Below are 19,932 nucleotides of genomic sequence, written 5' to 3'. Positions count from 1 at the left end.
CAGGACAGAGGGAGCAATTAATGGCATAATTCTGGACCGTTAACTGTCACATTTAGCAGAGAGGGCATTATGTAAAGCAGAGCTGTGTGGGAGCTTTGAACTGCAGCTCTGCTTGTGCCGCAGCAGGGCAGGGGTCACCGCCTCTGGAGGTTATTACGTAACAGCAGGTCCATCTCCATGACTGTCCTCTGGCCACGGTGACAGAGGGCTTCACCCTGCGTCCTCCTCCCGCTGCTTCAACACGGACGGCGGGTCTTCTTTTGAGGGCTCGGTTTACTCTAAGTGTCCTTTAGAGGACGGTTTCCTCCTCGTTGCAGAACTGCTTTGGTAGAGAAAATGTCAAATTCTTGAAATGCGGCTCAACAGAGAACAATTGTCCTTCAGCTCCCCCCACTGCAGGTTAATGGGAAGTAGGCGGGACCTTGAAAATCCTTACAGGAAATCCACATTTCTGCTAAGAGTGCTGAATATTATGCAGAGATGTCTCAGAGAGGTGTTTTGTGGGACATCTAAATGGCCTGTAGAGCCCTCTCAGGGTCTTCCTCATTACCTGCTGAAGTGGAGCTTTTAGTTTTGGCAGTGATGAGTCAGAATGGATGATGCTGGGGCTTAATTACTGCACTGTGACTGCCAGAGCTCTGATGTCAGCCGAATACAAGCCTTACAGCTCAAGGACACATATAGCCAGTTAAAACATGCAATGTTAGCTAAACGCAGTGCTGCTGTCCATCAGTTCTGCATAGGTGGCTGCTCTCATCACAGCTGATGTCGACCTTTTCAGCTGCAGCACATGAGAGTGGGCTCAGAGGACGATCACGTTTAACAAGCTCAGACCAAATCAGAGCTACTTTTACTGCATTTTCATTCTGTGGCACACATTCCAGTCACTTTATAAATGAAGCTTTTTAGACAAGCTTGTAAAATGTGATGCAGTCGTATGAAAGAGGCCTACAGTTCGAGCTGAAACAATTAGTTGATTCTTTGTCGAGTGATTGAAACATTTTAGTAACTTTGTAAAACAAAACGACTTCACAGAAGTTTGGACTTGCAGATTCGATTTTGAGGTTCCTCCATTTGTCAGACAAACCAAGCTGAAATCATTTCCGCTCTTCAAACATAACTTTGCAGCTGAACATCAAACTGGAGAAGTAGCTCCAGCTCAACATCCATCATTTCTGCATCACTTTGTGCTCATAATCTGTTCCAACAATTAAAGGTAATAAAGAGAATTAGTTTTGGTACTTTCAAATACATTCACTCAACATTTTTCCTCTACTAGTGGAAAAGACAGCTTCACTGCAGCCTTTACTCTTTGGTAACTGTGCTAGTAATAATAATAATAATCATTATTATTATAAAAAAGTTCAAGTACTTTTAATACTTTCCTCAATTAACAAACTCTTTGTTCGAGATGTAATTCAGACACCTTCGTGAAGGTGAGCAGCCTATCAGATTTCCTCTGTTCGGCTTTAACAGCAAACATTTTCCTGAGTTTGACCTGCACGTCTCCTGTAAAGCCTTTCATGAAACAGACATGGACAGCCTCTGGTTTTTATTTTTATTAAACAACTCTGCAGAACAGTAATGATGGTGACAGTCAAAGCAGCAGAGACATTTGTCCTGGACAGTGACTTCAAGCCGTCTCTTCCTTGGTGACACGGTCCTTCTTGAGTGGTCCCTGTGGAGACAAACAGGAGGGTCAGCTGAAGGCCAACACTTGAACAATCAGCTGCTGGTCTGCAGGTTCGAGTGTTCCCAGAGAGTGAACAGGGAGCGAGCACAAAGAGGCACTGCTCCCCTGCCTCACTGGAGCTCACTGTGGCACTGGAATGGAACCCAGAGTTCACACTGGAGGCTGAACCAGGTTACGAACAGTGCAGGGCAAATCCATCAAGTCACACTTGATCTTGGACCAGGAAAAGAAACGCAGAGAGGGTTTGAGGTTTGGCTTTCTTACCATGAACGCCTTCTTTTCCTCCACAGTCTGGAAGCGGCCGTGGCCAAACTTGGAGGTGGTGTCGATGAACTTGAGGTCGATCTTCTCCAAAGCGCGGCGGCTGCTCTGCACCAGCAGAGACTGGAGAAGGAAGGGAAAAGGAAGATTTAAGTTTGGGAACACGCCAGCTGCTGGTACAAAATTAAACTGATTCGTGCCAAAATGGATAAATTCAGCATTTCTGGAAGAATGTAGGAGCATGTTTGTATTAATTTCCCTAAAATTCCAGTCAACAGCTCATGCAGCACATATGTTTGACAATGCAAAGACCACCTCTAAACACATGTCCTCACCTTGCGCAGAGTCAGCACCCTCTTCTTGGTTCCCACAACACAGCCCTTCACCATGACGAAGTCATTGGTCACCTCTCCATAGTGGACAAATCCACCCTTTAAGAGGAAGGGACACAGTAAGTCAAGCCGTCTGCTTTCAGGTAGGAGATTATAATAAATAAAAGCACAGGATGCGTGAATCACATACCAGGGGGTTGATGCTCTTGTTGGACAGATCATACTCAGTGGAGGCGTTGTTCTTCACCAGCTTCCCATCCTTGGTGTGGTAGCCCTGGCCGATCTTGTAGATCTTCTTGTTGATCTCAGTCCGGTGGTGGTAACCCTTCTGACCGGCACGGGCCACAGAGAAGGCCACACGGGCAGGATGCCAGGCACCGATACAGGCCACCTTACGCAGACCACGATGGGTTTTGCGAGGAAGCTTCTTTGTGTGCCAACGGCTGGTGACACCTAAGAGGGCAGGAGATGGATTATTAGAGGAACGACTCAATAATGATTAACTAAAAGATACACGTGACTAAGATATCATTTCATTTCTAACATTACAAGACTCATACTTGACTCTGAATTTGGACCTTACCCTTGTATCCATGACCCTTGGTGACTCCAATGACGTCGATCATCTCATCCTGAGTGAAGACGGTGTTGACGGGCACAGCCTGCTCCAGCTTCTCACGGGCCCAATCCACCTTGTCAGAGATGGAGCCTCCGTTCAGCTGCACCTCCATGAGGTGAGACTTCTTCTGCCTCAGGGGCAGCAGACGCATCTGCAGATTTAAAAATAAAACCAGTCAGAACAGGAAATCTCCACAGCATACTTAAAAATGTTCAGTGAAAATGTTAGCAGCATAGTCTCAGAAGGAAGGCAGCATGGACGGTATCCTCATATGTGTCGGGCGCCACGCCTGACGCGAGATCCGCGGTCTCATCACTGACAAGCAGGAAACTGAGCAGCTCACTGGAAATCTAACGAACAGACTAACCTGTGTGTGGGCAATGACACGGATGACCTGGCAGTACTTCTTCATGGCAGCAAAGTCCTTCTCCAGCTGCTTCTTGCCCTCCTCATCCTGCCATTTCTTGCAGTATTTGGTGAAAGCCTTCTTCTTCGACTTGTACCTGAGAGCAGGCAGTGTAGAAGAGAGGACACGTGGGTTGGCACAGGTCCTTCATAGCCACAACGGGCCAGCGGAAGAACACAGTGCATAGCTGCTCGCCCCCCCTCCACATGGGTGAGGGGGCTGTATCAGCCAATAAGGATTTCGGCTCATGGCGCAGTTTCTAAGAAGCACTTTCCACTGGCCAGAGGAGCCCGGAGCTCATCAGGGCACAGGGCACCTGAGCGGAGCTGCCACAGAGGCCACCGTGACGTTAGACTCGCTCAGTGAAAACACAGGACTTGTTTCATTTCCACTGGGCAACTAACATCTGCTTCAAGCACTGATGTCTGGTAAAAGTGATCATTTTATGTCGTGTCTCACCAGTTCTTGTAGAACCGACGCTTGCACTCGTCACTGACGTGCTCGGCAAAGATGGTCTTGAAAGAACGCAGGCCACGAGGAGTGTTGATGTAACCCACAACTCCGACCACGATCATGGGGGGAGTCTCCACGATGGTCACAGCCTCAACCACCTCCTTTTTGTTCACCTCTGCAGAACAAAAGGCAAAGAGTTAAAATTTACTTGTCAGATCTTTCAGACTTTTGAAGTGTGTTTTTCTATCTGATGGAACTGCGCTCAGAACTCGACATTCAGCAAGGGGTGTAAAACCCATTATGTCCGCCCGTCGAGAGGCTCATCACAGGCAGAACACCACACTTTGAACTCATTTCTTAAAGTCCAATAGATACCCACAACCTTTCATGTCCTTGCTCATTAAAAATATTCATAAACTAAACACTGCTTTCTACTCACTTGAGCCAGGTCTGTCGACCTCACGGACGATGTGTGTCATGCCAGCCTTGTAGCCCAGGAAGGCTGTCAGGTGTACGGGCTTGCTGGGGTCATCCTTAGGGAAGCTCTTGGCCTTACCGCGGTGGCGACGACTCCTCTTGCGGGGCAGGAACCCCAAAGATCCGTGGCGCGGAGCCGAAAACTTACGGTGGGACTGCGGAGGGAAGAAACTGTTAGCTGTCCATCCTGAGCTAATCACGACGTGCAAGAGCTGCTCCTACGACATTTACTCACGTTGGTTTGTGACATAGCGTGGCCATAAATTAACTTGTGCGTGTTGATGGTATAGTTTGACTTATGGTTGAAGTACAGTGGAGTTACTGACAGGCAGGTGCCGCTTAACCAGTTACTCAAGCCGTTAGCTTAGCTAGCTTACCACCAAGTATGCACGTTCAAATTTAACAATTAAAAATGAAACGTCGGTTGAATTAATTTAGCAGCCACAAAGAAAGCAAACATATATATGTAACATACGAAGAGCATTTTCACAAGATAATTACAGGCAGCGGCCTGTGTCAAGCTGCCATTTTGGATCCCGACTCGCCGGTATGGTATGGTGAGGAAGTAAGTATCTAACTATAACGCAATAAAATGTATGTACAGCATTAATAACTATTTCGTTAAACATCAATGTCTGTGTCTGAAATGTGTAAAATGTAACGGATGCTTCAGATGAAAGGCGGATTCCTGTTCAGCGTGTAAGCTGCATGCTGCTCATTCACTCACCATTTTGTCTCCAGTCCGGTTGAAAGAGGCCTTCACTGCGAGTAAGTTTCCATTATATATAAATCAAATATCGCGGGGTTCAGCGTGACTATCGTCTGAGAAGCCCGCCCCCTGGTATTTCACCCTGTAGTTGTATTAAATTTAGCCGCCACTAGATGCCGCTGTTCGATTACACAAAGTTTCTAAATGCCTTACGTAATAACCTGTAATTACATTGATGAATAAATATGATGCTTAGAAGCTTTGTTAAAGCGAATAAAAACAACTCACCAGACCTCAACGATCTCTGTTAGAAGAAATGTTGACAAAGGACAGTTTGAGAAAGGGTATCACACTTTTACTTTACTGACATCTGGCTCATCTGAAAGTTCACAATTTAGAGAGGGACACTGTTTCATTGTATTTGGCAACGCACAAATATTCAAAAGTTTTAGGAAGAGGTAACAGCCATAATTGAGAAGATAATCTCTAAACAAATTTTACTGGGCCCTAATCTTTTTCTGTTGGGCTTATATCCAAAGACACATAATTATAGTAAAAATGAACAAGCATTTATAGACCTCATTTTGCTGCACAGCAAAAAAAACGTATTGCACAGTTATGGAAAAATATTCACAGACCAAATACTGTTCAATGGGTGAGACAGATGCTATCAAACCCTCCATTAGAAAGGATAACTTACATATTGAGGGCTAAACAGCACATATTTGAGAATATATGGAGACCTTTCATCAATTATGTCAAGAACTTCGATTGAACAGGTGATCAAGATGACTGATTGCTGTAGACAGTGCAGTTCCTAAACTTTTTCAAGTTTTTTTTTTCTCTCTGAATTATGTGTTAGATTTTGTATCTACTGCAATTTAAAATCCACTTAGTGCAGATTACTGTTAACATCAGAGGAGCAAACTGTTCCTGAGTCTGTGTTCATTTGTCTGTTTTTGCTTTTTGATGGTTTTTGTTGTTTTTAGAGCTCTAACAATAATTGGATAGGCTGTTAACTGCTGAATCGACAGCTACTGTTTTTAATAATCGATTAATCAGAGTACTGCCTTTCTTTATAATATTCAAGGTTCTGAATCTGAGTGATGGATGGTTGCTTGGGCGCTGTATGACGGTGGTTTGGATGGACGTCGGCTGTGAATGGGGGGACAGTTGAGGGCAAAATCTTGGAAAACATTGATCATTTTTCAGTATTATCTGACATTTAGTGGACGGATCAGTTGATCAAAGATCAGGAAGATAAAAAAAAAGGATTATTGGACACTCTTTGGACTTTGGTTGCTGCCTTTTTATATATAAAAACCTTATTTATATATTAAAACATTAAAAATATTGTGGAAAAAAAACGAAAACAATATGATTTATTCAACCTTTTATTCTTGACCTGGACAGTAAAAAGCAGATGTAGCAGTTTGTCTTTGACCAATAATATTTCTGGAATATTTACATAATTTTGTTTATTTATTCGTGACAAATGGAGAGAATTTGCATTTTGGTATTGTGTCAATTTAAATCAGTTTAGAACAGAAAAGTGAAAAACTCTTTGAACCTATGTAAAAAGTACAATTTTGTCTTTGTTTTTTACCATTTTTTCTTTTTGTAAATAATAATGGTGGTCATGAACAAACCTGTTGGGGAGTAACTCACACAGCACAATAATCAAGCAGTCTGTGTTTTATGATGTCCTTTACCCGGCACCTGAAAAATCTTGGCAAAATGTCAGAAAATCTGTGACTCTGGGGAAGCGGACTGCAGAGGTTTTTCACATTTACCTTCATCCAGTCTGCTGCACAGCAGGTGAGCGGGCTCAGCGTCTCCATCGAGGACAACTGTTGTAGAGGTGCTGAACCCGTGACTTTCACCCCCAACACATTTGAAAACGTGCACAGAGCTGTGATCCATGACAGTGTAATTTGGTTCAGTTCCCTTAAGCACTGAAGACATAACCTCTTTTTAAGATACCTGGAAACAGTTTAAAAATCTAATAAGAAACACACAGAGTTTGTGGTCCAAGAGCATCTCTCTGCATCCAAACATGCTGAAGCTCAGCCTGAAATTCAAGCATGTTGGAGGGTCTTATCACAGTCTGTCTCTGTATGTGGGGCGTGCAGGGAGGGGCATCCCTGACATGAGGGCAAACCTTCTCCTGTTGTGTTCACGCAAAACCAAACCCAGCCCCGGATCTGGATAATAATGTCTGCATGTGCTGCCGTGAACGGTCTCCTGCCGAGTGAAAGACCGGCGTCACACAGCCAGCCTTCAGGAGGCAGGTCGCTCCAGATCAAGGTTCATCTTCTGGAAGAAGGCCTTCCCAAACTCGTAGGCGCTGATCATAACAGCGCAGGCCGGGGCCACTTTGATCACCCTGGGCATGAAACCTGAAGAAAAGAAAAGAAAATATTTTATTAACTTTTGAACTGAAATGAAATTTTATTGACAAAAACAAACAAAACAGCAGCAAAGTGAAACCAAAACACAAATCTCACTCATGTGGACGGTATGCTGCAGCAGCTGCTGCAGAACATGATGGTGTGGTCTCTGCAGATGTACTCTCTACAAGCGTAGCAGGTGTTGCGGATCCTCTTGGTGCAAGAACGGCACTGTCGCCTCGTCGCCTCTTGCAGGTTGTCGCTCTCCAACGGCTTCAATTCCCGCGCCGCATTCACCAGAGCAGCAGCGCTTGGATTGCGAGGGAGCCGCTGGCGCTCCTGCATCAGGGGGTTCACCATGGCTTTGCCCAGTTCCTCCAAAAACAACCGCCGCTTGTGGGAGGCTCCCCCGTTCCACTGTGGATCGACATGCGTCCACAGGACAAAAGCATTGTACGCCGACACATCCAGCATGTTGTAGAACACTGCCAGCGGCCACCTGTGGGTTATGCGCCGGCAGCTGTAGGTGCCGATAATCTGATGGAGAGGAAAATAAATAAACAGATGAAATAATAGATAAAACAAGAACAATAAAATAATAAAAAATTCAGCTTTTTCTGCCCTGGGGGGGCAACAGCTAGGGTCTGCCCAGCTGTGGAGCCTCTAATGCCCTCATAACACTCCAGCCCCCCCCCCCCCCCCCCCCGGGTAAATAATGCGTGTGAACAATTATAATTAGAAATAATAAAATAATAACAAAAGCCTACCTTATCGAGATTATCGACACCGCCTTTGTTTCTGTTGTAGTCCAGGATTATTTGGGGCTTTCGGTGGGCTTCATTGCTGATGGCAGGCTCACGGTGTTTCGTGCTCAGCAGGATGACGTTTCGCCCCCGCCTGGGTAAGTAGGACACCGCCGTGTGGGTGGCCGTGAAGGCAAAGACGGAGGAGAGGATGGCCCGCTGCCTGACCTCCAGCAGCTCTGGGGGCAGCTCGGGCTTGCTTCTCCTCAAGGTTCCCACCATGGCCATCTTTCTCCTCAGGAGCTCTTCCCCCAGCTCATAAGACGTGAAGAAATGATCACACGTCACAGTGTGACCCTGCAGTCCCTCCACCAGCTCCAACACGACCCTTTTACCCTGGTTTACCTCTGGGGGGGCCTCGTCTTTCTTCCCTGTGTACACTGACATCCTCCAGGCATATGAGCTCCGGGCGTCGCAGGCAACCCAGAGCTTTATGCCATAGTGGGGTTTGTTGTTGGGCATGTACTGAAGAAAGCGGCAGTGACCCCTGTACGGCACCATCCGCTCATCCACACAGATGTCAACTCCTGGGTTGTACATCCGCTGGAGCTGTGGCTCCCACTTCTCCCACACCAGCCCAATAGCCGCCATCTTGCTCTCCTTCAGCCGTCTTGGTCTAGACAGCTTGTCGTCGAAGCGAATCACTGAGGATATTTTTTCAAATTTTCTGCGAGTCATAACGGCCGGGAAGATGGCTCGTCCCGTGCCTTCTGCCCACAGGCTTTTTGTAGATTCGCTATGTGACCGGTACACCCCAGCCAAAATCAGCAGGCCGAAGTAAGCTCTCAGCTCCATCATGGTGATGTCATCCCAGCCGTCGCCATCAGTACGCCGGCCGTTGAGATTTGTGTATTTCAACACCATCTGGATTATTTCCTCCGTTATGAATAAATCCATGCAGGATTCAATATCCCGGATGCGGCGGACGGCATACACTGTTGGCCCCTCAGGGAGACATGCGGCTGGGAAGTACCGGAGCGTTTTAGCCTCGGTGGGGGCCCAGGAAATCAACTTGTTCTTTGACAGCCACTCCTTTCTCTCATCTGCATTGTCATCGGGGGCCTCTGACCCTGAGCAGCTGTCAGAGGCAGAGCTGGAACTGGCCCGCTGGGGGCACTCCCATTCAGGGTCAGAGTTGGAGTTGCCACCATCTTCCGCAGAGGAGGAGAGAGACGCAGCGGTTGAGGACCGGGCGGGACTGTGGGCTGGGCTCTGCGGGGTCGCGGAGCGTCCGGGAGGGGTGGAGCTTCCAGGTCTGGAAGTCCGGGCTGGGCGCCGTGCGGGGGAGCTGGAGCGTTCACGGTGAGTGGGTCTGGAAGCTGTGACAGGGACAGTGACTATTTCCATGACTTACTCAAGGTTGAAATGCGTTTGGAAACATTGCTCCATGTTTGCAGACAGGTAGAAATGCACAATTCTGGCCCTGGCTACATTTCTAACTTTAAAGTGAGGCGCCTGGCTGCCGTTTCACTCGCTGCTCTGCAGGGATTCGCTGCTTGTTGGTTCCCAAACTATTCTTATGATGCAGCCTCAAAAGTCATGTTGATATTTACTCATTTTTCTATCTTTTCACTTCAAACACATGAATCAAAGAAAGGTTTTAATGATAGTCAATGAAGTTTTTTGTCTACACAGTGGAAAATGTTATCAGCAGTGTAAAAATACAGTTGGAAAGCCTTAAAAGGTCACTGGAGGGCCTGAAGGATGCCAGTCTGAAGGGTAGGACACGTGTGACTGTTATCATTTCATTTCAAACATTAAAAGACTCGTACTCGACTCTGAATTTGGGCCTCACCCTTGTGTCCGTGACCCCTGGTGACTCCAGTGACATCGACCTTCACGTCCTGGGTGACAGCGGTCTTGACGGGCACAGCCTGCTCCAGCTTCTCACGGGCCCAATCCACCTTGTCAGAGGTGGAGCCTCCGTTCAGCTCCACCACCATGAGGCGAGATGTCTTCTGCCTCAGGGGCAGCAGAAACTTCTGCAGATTTAAAAATAAAACCGGTCAGAACAGGAAATCTCCACAGCATACTTAAAAATGTGCAGTGAAAATGTTAGCAGCATAGTCTCAGAAGGAAGGCAGCATGGACGGTATCCTCATATGTGTCGGGCGCCACGCCTGACGCGAGATCCGCGGTCTCATCACTGACAAGCGGGAAACTGAGCAGCTCACTGGAAATCTAACGAACAGACTAACCTGTGTGTGGGCAATGACACGGATGACCTGGCAGTACTTCTTCATGGCAGCAAAGTCCTTCTCCAGCTGCTTCTTGCCCTCCTCATCCTGCCATTTCTTGCAGTATTTGGTGAAAGCCTTCTTCTTCGACTTGTACCTGAGAGCAGGCAGTGTAGAAGAGAGGACACGTGGGTTGGCACAGGTCCTTCATAGCCACAACGGGCCAGCGGAAGAACACAGTGCATAGCTGCTCGCCCCCCCTCCACATGGGTGAGGGGGCTGTATCAGCCAATAAGGATTTCGGCTCATGGCGCAGTTTCTAAGAAGCACTTTCCACTGGCCAGAGGAGCCCGGAGCTCATCAGGGCACAGGGCACCTGAGCGGAGCTGCCACAGAGGCCACCGTGACGTCAGACTGGCTCAGCACTGCTGTCTGGTTAAAGTGATCACTTTATGTCTCACCGGTTCCTGCAGAACCGACGCTTGCAGTCGTCACTGACGTGCTCGGCACAGATGGCCTTGAAAAACCGCAGGCCACGAGGAGTTTTCATGTAACCCACAACTCCGACCACGATAATGGGGGGAGTCTCCACGCTGGTCACAGCCTCGACCACCTGCTTCTTGTTCAGCTCTGCAGAACAAAAGGCAAAGAGTTGAGATTTATCTGTCAGACCTTTAAATCTTTTAAAGTGTGTCCGTAGGGAAGCTCCGGGCCTCACCGCGGTGGCGACGACGCTTCTTGCGGGAAAGGAACCCCAGAGATCCGTCTCGCGGAGCCGAAAACTTACGGTGGGCCTGCGGAAAGAAGAAACCGTTAGCTGGTCCATCCTGAGCTAATCACGACGTGCAGAGCTGCTACGACATTTGACCGTGTGGGTTTCCGATACAGCGTGGCTTCAATTGTACCTGGTTGCGCATGCTAATAGTTTAGTTTATTATTTGGTCTGAATTACAGCGGAGTCATTGATAAGCATTTACTGGGCAGCCCATTCTCTCGGGCTGTTAGCTTAGCTAGCTTACCACGAAGTATGCAAGTATACACGGAGTAATTTCACAAGAAAATTACTCTGTAAATTACAGGCAGCGGCCTATGTCAAGCTGCAGTTTTGGATCCTGACTCACCGTCGTGGATACCTAACCCTAAGTATCACACTAAAATACAACAAGTTTAAGTAGAGCATCAATAAATGTTCCTAAAAACACCACTACGGGTGTCTGACATGCAAAATGTAAAGGATGCATCAAATGATTACTCTCACCATCTTGTCTCCAATCTGATTGAAAGAGGCGCTCACTGTGCGTCAGTTGCCTTTGTGTACAAATCAAATATCGCGGGGTTCAGCGTGACTATCGTCTGAGAACCCCGCCCCCTGCATTTCACCCTGTAGCTGTATTAAATTTAGCCGCCACTAGATGCCGCTGTTTGATATCACAAAGTTTCAACTTGTAATTACGTTAAGAAATCAGTATGATGTATTCAACCTTTTATTATTGACCTAAGCAGATGTAGCAGTTTGTCTTTGACCAATACTATTTCTGGGATATTTACATAATTTTGTTCATTTATTTGTGACAAATGGAGAGATTTTGGTATAGTGTCAGTTTAAAGCAGTTTAGATTAGAATATCACTTTATTGCGCTCCACAGTGAAAAACTCTCTTTGAACCTATGTAAAAAGTACAATTTTGTCTTTTCTTTTTTTTTTTTTAACCATTTTTTTCTTTTTGTATATAATAATGGTGGTAAATAATGGTGGTCATTAATAAACTTGTTGGGGAATAACTCACACAGCTCAATAATTAAGCAGTCTTAACATTTATTACAATTTCATTCATAAAAAAAAAAAACAAAGGACACACATTTACATCTTTGAGGTTAAGGCTGCAATGTTTTGATCCAGTGATGTAACAAATTTTGATCTTTATTGTAGCCAAATATTTCAATCGTTTCATCAAAGTGTTTTATGATGTCCTCTACCCGTCACCTGAAAAGTCTTGGCAAAATGTCTGAATTTCATGCACCAATGGAACTACATCTTCCAAGAAGGCTCGCTCTCATCTTTGCATCAGGCCTTGTGTTTTGCATCCTGCGACTTTCCTCCGGTCATGGGAACAGAAAAGAGGAATACATTCAACAAACATAAAAACCTGTAGTTAGTCTTGTATTTCCATTTCACAGCGAAATTTAAAGTGCTACAAATGATCAAATCTATCAGCACACACAACAGATCTGTCAGTCATCTGCGGAGACGTCATGCTTTACTGCTGCACAACAGCAGGCTAATGCAGCAATGCTAACGCAGGGTGGGCTAGTTTGTCTGGACCCTGTATTGAATGAAGTTGCACACACCATGCAGTTGGTCTCAGGCGATGCCAAACGAGAGAATGAGAACTTTTTCCTCTGCCTCATGCAGCTGCAACCCTTAAGAGTGTTTGAATTTTCCCATCAAGCATTTTACCTTCATCCAGTCTGCTGCACAGCAGGTGAGCGGGCTCAGCGTCTCCATCGAGGACAACTGTTGTAGAGGTGCTGAACCCGTGACTTTCACCCCCAACACATTTGAAAACGTGCACAGAGCTGTGATCCATGACAGTGTAATTTGGTTCAGTTCCCTTAAGCATTGAAGACATAACCTCTTTTTAAGATACCTGGAAACAGTTTAAAAATCTAATAAGAAACACACAGAGTTTGTGGTCCAAGAGCATCTCTCTGCATCCAAACATGCTGAAGCTCAGCCTGAAATTCAAGCATGTTGGAGGGTCTTATCACAGTCTGTCTCTGTATGTGGGGCGTGCAGGGAGGGGCATCCCTGACATGAGGGCAAACCTTCTCCTGTTGTGTTCACGCAAAACCAAGCCCGGCCCCGGATCTGGATAATAATGTCTGCATGTGCTGCCGTGAACGGTCTCCTGCCGAGTGAAAGACCGGCGTCACACAGCCAGCCTTCAGGAGGCAGGTCGCTCCAGATCAAGGTTCATCTTCTGGAAGAAGGCCTTCCCAAACTCGTAGGTGCTGATCATAATAGCGCAGGCCGGGGCCACTTTGATCACCCTGGGCATGAAACCTGAAGAAAATACAAATGTTTTCACTTCAGAGCAAAGCAAACTGTCGATTTCTACTCGACAAAAGACAGAATACGAGCGTACCTGCAAAAAGGCCTCTGTAGCCCAACTCGGCCCATATTTCCTTCATTATGTGCCATGTTGATGTGGTTCTCTTCAAGGAAACTAGGAGGAATGGGAATAAGCTGCTGTTCAGAATAATGTGCTTCACACATGACTAAAAACAGCTCACGTAACATCAGCATGTATAAGTGCAGACCTCCCAGAGTGTCTATTTCTCCCAGCTGGATCTGTCTCCGTGTCTTCACCACGTCAAAAGGCAGCGTCAGGACTGCAGCGATCTACACACCATCAGAGACAACAACAGTCATATAGTGGACGACACACGAGCGGCTGAAGGTTACGCATCAACCTGTCAGACAGAATCTGTGGATGAAGGATAACCCTTCACATCAGGAGGGCAGCCCCTAAACGACTGCACAGGAAGCATGACCATGTGAACGTGGGTCGGACTCTCTGAACGCGCCCCTGAGCATGCTTTCATTGGTTTCATTTCACTCCTTCTCACTTTGAGGTCAAGCTTGATTATGTCAAGTTGTTGGTGTTAGCAGGATTTCACAGTTATCAGGTTCTAACATCACTGATGAATGTTAATGAAAGATTAATACTGCAGTCTGTTTGAGCGGACACGTTACGGAGTGGGTGGAGATACTTCGACCTGTCCTGCTTTCAAAAACTCCACTCATTTTTTCACAAAGTTTGCTGACTCGCACCACTTGTACAACTCGGGTGGCCATGAAACTCTCTTCAATGAATTATCAGCGTAAAAGATCAGCAATTATCCTCAAAAATACTCGCTCTCTGATAAAAAGTGAAGAGTCTGTGCACACGAAACCAGATGACGTTAGCCACGACTCTGAAGGTGCATTTCAGTGAGAAGCATCAGCTTTGCTGCCAACAGTCTGCAGACTAAAGAGTTCACCGGTGACAATTTTGGATGAATTCAGTACCACTAACACTTCCTGTTTCCATGCAGCCGTGCATGCTGACCAACATAACGACAGACACAGCCTCCATCTTCCACTCGCTCAGCCACCGGCTTGAAAAGGGCGTCGCAATATTTACACAAACATAAACCTTTAAACAAACATGTTTTCAGCAGGTGTGTTGCTCCTCACCACAAATGCTGCCTTTTTCTTTTTGTTCGTGCATCTCTAACCTTGCAAACAGCTGGTTAGACAACACGCAGAGCTGATCGTAAACAGGCTGTGTCGCAAACTGCAGAAACGCTCTAAACGAGACGCATTTTCACATCAGCATTGAATCTGGAAACGCTCCATTCAGACTTGGTCTAATTATCCAAACACAATGTGCCGCTTCCATCACCTGTACATTCAGAATATTGTCATATTCCTAACAGCAGCGACAAACGAAGGACAGCTCTGACGGACGGTGCATCTTTCCGTCACAGCTGCGTACTTACAGCTCCAGAGACGGCTCCTGCAGTGAAGCTGATGGAGAAGTTGGCCTGAGTCGTTCGGGACTGTTCGCAGAGACGAGCCTTCACCAGTTCATAGTTAAACCAGTACAAAGCTGAAATGCACACAGACAGGGTGATCTTAAACATTCCCAAATCATCAGTCCCGCTACTTCTTAGTTTACTATCTGATTTTCTTCCATTTGACCTTGTTAAAAGGTTTTTTTGGGGAGGTTCTCTGGATCAAAGGCCAAAGGAAAGACGCTGCTGTTTGCTATAAAGAGTGTAAAGTCCCTTGAGGCAAAATTGAGGCTTAACAAAAATTTACTTGAGTAGTGACATTATTTACTCAAAAACAAGTTCCTGATAGTGAAGCAGGGTGTCAGTAAAGTTAGGGGAAGCTGGTGAACAGAAAGTGTAAAGAGAGTTAGAAACGTTCTTTCCTACTCTGTATGTTTCCAAGAAAGATGGATGAAATATCTGGATGAACATGGGAAGTTTTGTACCCATTAACGATAAATTGAACATTTATTTAACCCCACACTCTCTCTCTCACTCTCTAACCCTAAAGGTGGTCTTAAAAACTCTAGTTTTACTGGCAAAAACAGCAGATGCTTCAGCAGGTTCTGAAGGATGGGGAGGGTAAGCTTCAGGGAAACGAGGTTTTTAGCTGTGATCTGACGGAAGGAACGACTGTTTGAGACAAACTGAAGATATCAAATAACAGCAGAGGAGTGAGATATGCTGCACGAGCAGTTTGACAAGTTTCAGAGGAGGATAAGAAAATATTTTTCCACTTTTACTGTAACCAACATGAAGTCGAGCTCAGCTCAGCCACATTTCAAGTCCACAGAGGATCATTGTTTGATAGATTTCCATTTGTCATCTGTCACAACCCCTTTTAAAATTAGACTGAAGATTTCTCTTAAATGCTGTTGTGCTCTCACCAGAGAAGGGAACGTCTCTGAGAACGGTGGGTCCCCAGCCCCTCCACAGCGACAGCAGGCCGTCCTGCGCCACAGCAGAGCGGATGCACACCCGCAGCTCGCCGTAGGACAGCCGGCGGGACTGCATCTTCGTCCTGACCAGCTCCAGAGGGCTGATCACTGTGACAGCCCCCACTACAACACACACACACAGGAAATCAAAAACCCATCACCACGTCACAGTCAGGATATCTGTATGTGTTTGTGCTTTAATGACTCACATCTGGCCAAACCACCAGCGACAAGAGGGATGTGGCTGCCCTGGAAACCCAGACCGAACCTCAGGAAGTCCCGCAGCTGGTCGTAGCAGGTGAAGTAGATGATGGTGGCGGGCACAGCCATAACCCTGCACGCACACGCACACACACACACACACACACACACACACACACACACACACACACACACACACACACACACACACACACACACACACACACGCAAGTGCACAAAGGTTTTAACTGAGGAAGCACTGGGCAACACTACACACTGTGCGCCATATCGATGGACAGCTATCATCTGAAAATCGAGGCAGACTGCTGTGGAAGTTTGCAGATATGTTGGTCTTTTATTAAACAACTGCACATGTGACAGTCAGTGTTGTGTCCAGCGGATATGGAGCAGCTTAAAAATAATTTATTATTTAATTAAATTGACTTATTTACACCCTAACCATTAGGATTTGAAACATTTTCTGAAGGTGAGTTCAGGCACTCACAGTGTTGGTGGCAGCCCGCTCCACAAAGACCTGAGACCTTCATGTCGAGTGATTTTCACGAAAGCGTCCTGCGGCACAAACAAACAAAAACTTTGATTCATTCTGTGTGCAAAAACAACTGCTCAAAGCAAAGCTGCTCGTGTGCTTGTACTCACAAGTGTCCCACTGAAGTGTGTTGGTGTTTTGTACCAGCTGGTGCAGCCAGTTCCATTCTGACACACGTAGATGTGATCCATCAGTCCATTACAATACAGGAAGCATTTCCCTGTGAGAGACAGAACGAGCAGAGGTCAGCACACAGTTAACTGTGTGACCCCCCGCCCCAGCAAACACCAGGTAATTTGATCTAAAAACATCTTTCTCATTAAGCAAGTATCTGATTAGAATTGTGATTTGATTTGTGAAGCTCCCATGAGTCCCACACTGAGTTACAGCGGAGGGAAAGCTGATTAGTAAAACATGCGATGGCAATGACCGCAGAGTCACTCAGAAGATAACATCAGGGCTGTCCTCGTCACTGCTTTACACGGCCTGTTTATTTAGGACGGTTTAGGAAAGACTATCAACAAAAAAAACAAAAACAAAGAAACTATAAAAAGCATCACTGCACTGCCAAATGTCAGCCTGTGGAGGAATCACAGGGAACAAAACATTCACCAGCAACAGGAAATCTTCAGACAGAAAGGCTGAATTTTAAACTGGAGGCATTGAACTTCATACTGTGTGTCAACGAACAGACTGAAGGCCAAACAACAACATGCACATCTGAGCCGACAGAAAACACATAAATTCGTCTGGGTGTTTGGCCTTCACTGGCAGGAGCTGCTGTTAGTCGAGCATGTGCTCACACACAGAAAGTTGTGATGGACTGTCATGTTTTTGTTTTTTTTAAAAGGCTTTAGCATTCAGCCATGGCGGGTCAGATACTCACACTTGGAGGGGCGGATGACACCGGCCCATGGAGCTGATTCACAGGCTAAAGCTATGAGACAAAGCAAAAGGCAGGAGAGACGTTCAGACAGCACAGAGGACAGGTGTGCTGGGGTTAGAAGAGCACAGCATACATGGCATCCATAAGCAGCTGTTAACAGCAAAGCCAGCGTTCCATCACCCAAGTATGATCTAAAACCACAGAAGAAGACAAGCGCCTCGTCTCACCTTGGTGGAACGGTGTCTGCTGAGCCTGCAGCCTGATCTTCACAACGTCCAGCGGTGTGACTGTAAACAAACACACTGTATTGGGATTGGCTGGAGGGCGTCCAACTGGTTTATACCAACGAACTGGAAGGCAATACTGTCCAACAGCAGCACCAGCTCGTCTTCCAAAATGACCATACAGCTGAATCAATACCTCACTAATACAACAACTTTCAATAAAAAAAACTTCTTCAAAAACAGTGTTTAATGCAAGACGGCTGTATTAGCCTGCATTAGCGTTAGCTAGGCGGACCTCATAACTGGCAGACGAGGCTTTGGTGACAGTAAACCGAGTGTGTGCATGAGACGAAACACTGGGGAAAACTTTTACTAGTCTTAGTTTACATGATCTCACCAAAAACAGATGTGAGGAGGGCTCCAGTGCCAGAGGCCAGCATCTGCTGCACTGGAGAGATGGCAGCCACGGGGCCACTGACGGTCCGCTCCCCCATCCTGGCCACCTGTCAGACCAGGAAAACACAAAAACTCACCCCGCGTCACACTGAGAACACAATGTTCTGTAACTTGACTTCACAGAGGTGTTTTCCCACAGCTGCAGGTGGACGTCTTTGTCTCCTTGTTATGTAAAACACATTAGGAGAGTTGGTGTGGTGCAGCATCCGCAACCTAACACCTGGTTTGTAGTCGGGTTAGTGTCAGAGTGCCGACGGTGATGCTCCAGGTTAGTGTCATGGCATCAGGAAAGTGTTAAAAGGGTGGGAGTGAACTTCTTAAAATATGAATATATTTTTTTTCTGAAATCTACGTATCAGCGTTTGGCTGACAGGTGCTGATGTCCCACCCAGAGTTTTATTCAACAGTCCTAGATGGGAAAATACTGTTGGCCTGTTACTGGGTGATTCAGTCGGGCCAGACCTCCTCCATCAGTGTGAGCTGGGTAAGTCTAGGCGGGGTTGATGTAATGGGTTCGTTGAAACTGTGTGATAACTTATCTACGATGTGCATGTCACCAGACAGCCAGTGGGACCCAGTCCTCCAGTGAGTAATGTAATGTAATCAGCCAACAGTCAACAGTGACATGGAATAAAAGCTAATGAAGGTAATGTCAGTGTCAACAAATGCATCCCCAGCAGCCAGGATGTTGGAGCTGAATATGCACTGAGGAGGATTTGCACATGAGGAACAGTCATTTCTAACTTTCCTGTTTCACAGCCCGCGTGTTTGTCCTGTTTCTGGACTTAATGACAGTGTTTTAGCAAAGCTGCTTTGCCAAAGTGTTCCACTGCCTTCGTGCCCAAAACAAACATGGCGCTAAATGTGTCCTAAAATACATTACGCAACGTTATAAGGACTTTGATCATGCCTCATTATAAACGCACCTACATTATGCTAATATATTGACGAGATACAAGTGAATGAAAAGACAGGAAGACAACTTTCACATTAGCTTATTTTAACGGTTCTCTGAATTCTGCAGCTCAATCGAGATCTAAGCTTTGTCTTAGCAGCATTAGCTTCCCAATTTATCTTAATACTCAAACAAAATTACTTTATTTTCAGCGCACACTAGAGGAGGAGGAGGAAATTTTGGGTTAGAAGTAGAAATCAACACGTTAATTCATCAAACGATTGAGCCAAACCTGCCTCACATGTAACAGTCAGCATGAATTACCGTTAGCAGGTTAGCTAGCTACCGTGTCAGAGGAGAAATAACGGTTACTCACCTCTACTTTAACTGCCAGCGTCGGTGTGAAACAGCGGCGTCTTCGCCCATTAAATTAACCTTATGTTTCCACATTTAAGAGCTAACGTAAAGCAGCAGTTCATTAGTGTCCTCCGTTGGTGATAGGCTGTAGACATGTTTGCAGAGTCGAGCTAAGCAAGCAGCAGAGCGCTTAAGAAATGTGTTGAAAGTCACAAAATGTGCGTGCAGTTCACAAAGTTATAGAAAACCAGGATCAGTGACAGCCGTGCGTCATGATGGCGAGTCGACGGTGCGGATAGTGTGAAGATCAGCGGAAGAATCGCAGGACCCCGACTGGCCCCGCCCCCTGCCTCTGCCGCTGCTGAGACTGTAGCGCCGCCTGGTGGACACGACGCGGCGGTGCGCTGCAGCTGCCGCATGTAAACAAGTTAGTCCGTCAGTCAACTGCGACGTGTTCAAAGCGGCGCCAACAGGAGCGACTTTATTGAGTATTATGAGACATATTTA

General features: G+C 46.3%; 2 protein-coding genes and 3 non-coding genes across 8 annotated transcripts; all 5 read right to left on the bottom strand.

The window, feature by feature from the left end:
• Window positions 1-1,544: 1,544 nt before the first annotated feature.
• On the bottom strand, window positions 1,545-11,650 carry rpl3 (ribosomal protein L3). 3 transcript variants are annotated; one of them, XM_070980396.1, is made up of 9 exons: window positions 11,579-11,587; window positions 4,204-4,396; window positions 3,771-3,939; window positions 3,273-3,408; window positions 2,870-3,056; window positions 2,477-2,739; window positions 2,290-2,385; window positions 1,958-2,077; window positions 1,545-1,678 (listed from the first exon to the last, which is right to left on the bottom strand). In XM_070980396.1, exons 1-9 carry the CDS (start codon window positions 11,579-11,581, stop codon window positions 1,634-1,636), a joined length of 1,212 nt encoding a protein of 403 aa, XP_070836497.1. In that variant the 5' UTR covers window positions 11,582-11,587; the 3' UTR covers window positions 1,545-1,633. The 3 variants fall into 3 exon arrangements, with proteins under 3 accessions (XP_070836497.1, XP_070836496.1, XP_070836495.1); XM_070980395.1 differs by lacking the exon at window positions 11,579-11,587 and adding an exon at window positions 4,969-5,030; XM_070980394.1 differs by lacking the exons at window positions 1,545-1,678; window positions 1,958-2,077; window positions 2,290-2,385; ... (3 more) ...; window positions 3,771-3,939; window positions 4,204-4,396 and adding exons at window positions 6,328-7,349; window positions 7,458-7,877; window positions 8,108-9,462; ... (2 more) ...; window positions 10,782-10,950; window positions 11,039-11,114 and having other exon boundaries at window positions 11,579-11,650.
• On the bottom strand, window positions 1,748-1,880 carry LOC139344196 (small nucleolar RNA SNORA54). The gene has a single exon (XR_011603140.1). It is a non-coding gene; the product is annotated as a small nucleolar RNA SNORA54 (small nucleolar RNA).
• On the bottom strand, window positions 3,136-3,229 carry LOC139344200 (small nucleolar RNA U83B). The gene has a single exon (XR_011603143.1). It is a non-coding gene; the product is annotated as a small nucleolar RNA U83B (small nucleolar RNA).
• LOC139344199 (small nucleolar RNA U83B) lies at window positions 10,205-10,298 on the bottom strand. Its single transcript, XR_011603142.1, has one exon. It is a non-coding gene; the product is annotated as a small nucleolar RNA U83B (small nucleolar RNA).
• Window positions 11,651-12,119: 469 nt separating the features above from the next.
• Window positions 12,120-19,722, bottom strand: slc25a39 (solute carrier family 25 member 39). 2 transcript variants are annotated; one of them, XM_070980397.1, is made up of 12 exons: window positions 19,445-19,722; window positions 18,115-18,220; window positions 17,721-17,780; window positions 17,494-17,544; window positions 16,718-16,827; window positions 16,563-16,630; window positions 16,066-16,190; window positions 15,806-15,979; window positions 14,865-14,974; window positions 13,641-13,722; window positions 13,466-13,546; window positions 12,120-13,383 (listed from the first exon to the last, which is right to left on the bottom strand). In XM_070980397.1, exons 2-12 carry the CDS (start codon window positions 18,209-18,211, stop codon window positions 13,265-13,267), a joined length of 1,077 nt encoding a protein of 358 aa, XP_070836498.1. In that variant the 5' UTR covers window positions 18,212-18,220; window positions 19,445-19,722; the 3' UTR covers window positions 12,120-13,264. The 2 variants fall into 2 exon arrangements, with proteins under 2 accessions (XP_070836498.1, XP_070836500.1); XM_070980399.1 differs by lacking the exon at window positions 17,494-17,544 and having other exon boundaries at window positions 19,445-19,608.
• Between the last annotated feature and the right edge of the window lie 210 nt (window positions 19,723-19,932).

The sequence above is a fragment of the Chaetodon trifascialis genome, chromosome 15 (assembly GCF_039877785.1).
Source record: "Chaetodon trifascialis isolate fChaTrf1 chromosome 15, fChaTrf1.hap1, whole genome shotgun sequence".
Taxonomy (NCBI): domain Eukaryota; kingdom Metazoa; phylum Chordata; class Actinopteri; order Chaetodontiformes; family Chaetodontidae; genus Chaetodon; species Chaetodon trifascialis.
The sequence above is the reverse complement of the archived record's forward strand: the minus strand, read 5'-3'. Positions and strand labels throughout refer to the sequence as shown.

Coding starts and splice junctions, on each gene's coding strand:
- rpl3 (XM_070980394.1), bottom strand. Junction 10,478..10,781: donor CGTCGGTTCTGCAGGAACCG/GTGAGACATAAA, acceptor GCCTGCTCTCAG/GTACAAGTCGAAGAAGAAGG. Junction 9,463..9,938: donor CAGGGGTCACGGACACAAGG/GTGAGGCCCAAA, acceptor TCCCTGTCACAG/CTTCCAGACCCACTCACCGT.
- slc25a39 (XM_070980397.1), bottom strand. CDS start 18,211: ATGGGGGAGCGGACCGTCAGTGGCCCCGTGGCTGCCATCTCTCCAGTG. Junction 16,828..17,493: donor TGTCATCCGCCCCTCCAAGT/GTGAGTATCTGA, acceptor TGTCTCTCACAG/GGAAATGCTTCCTGTATTGT. Junction 15,980..16,065: donor CGCTGGTGGTTTGGCCAGAT/GTGAGTCATTAA, acceptor TGTGTGTTGTAG/TGGGGGCTGTCACAGTGATC.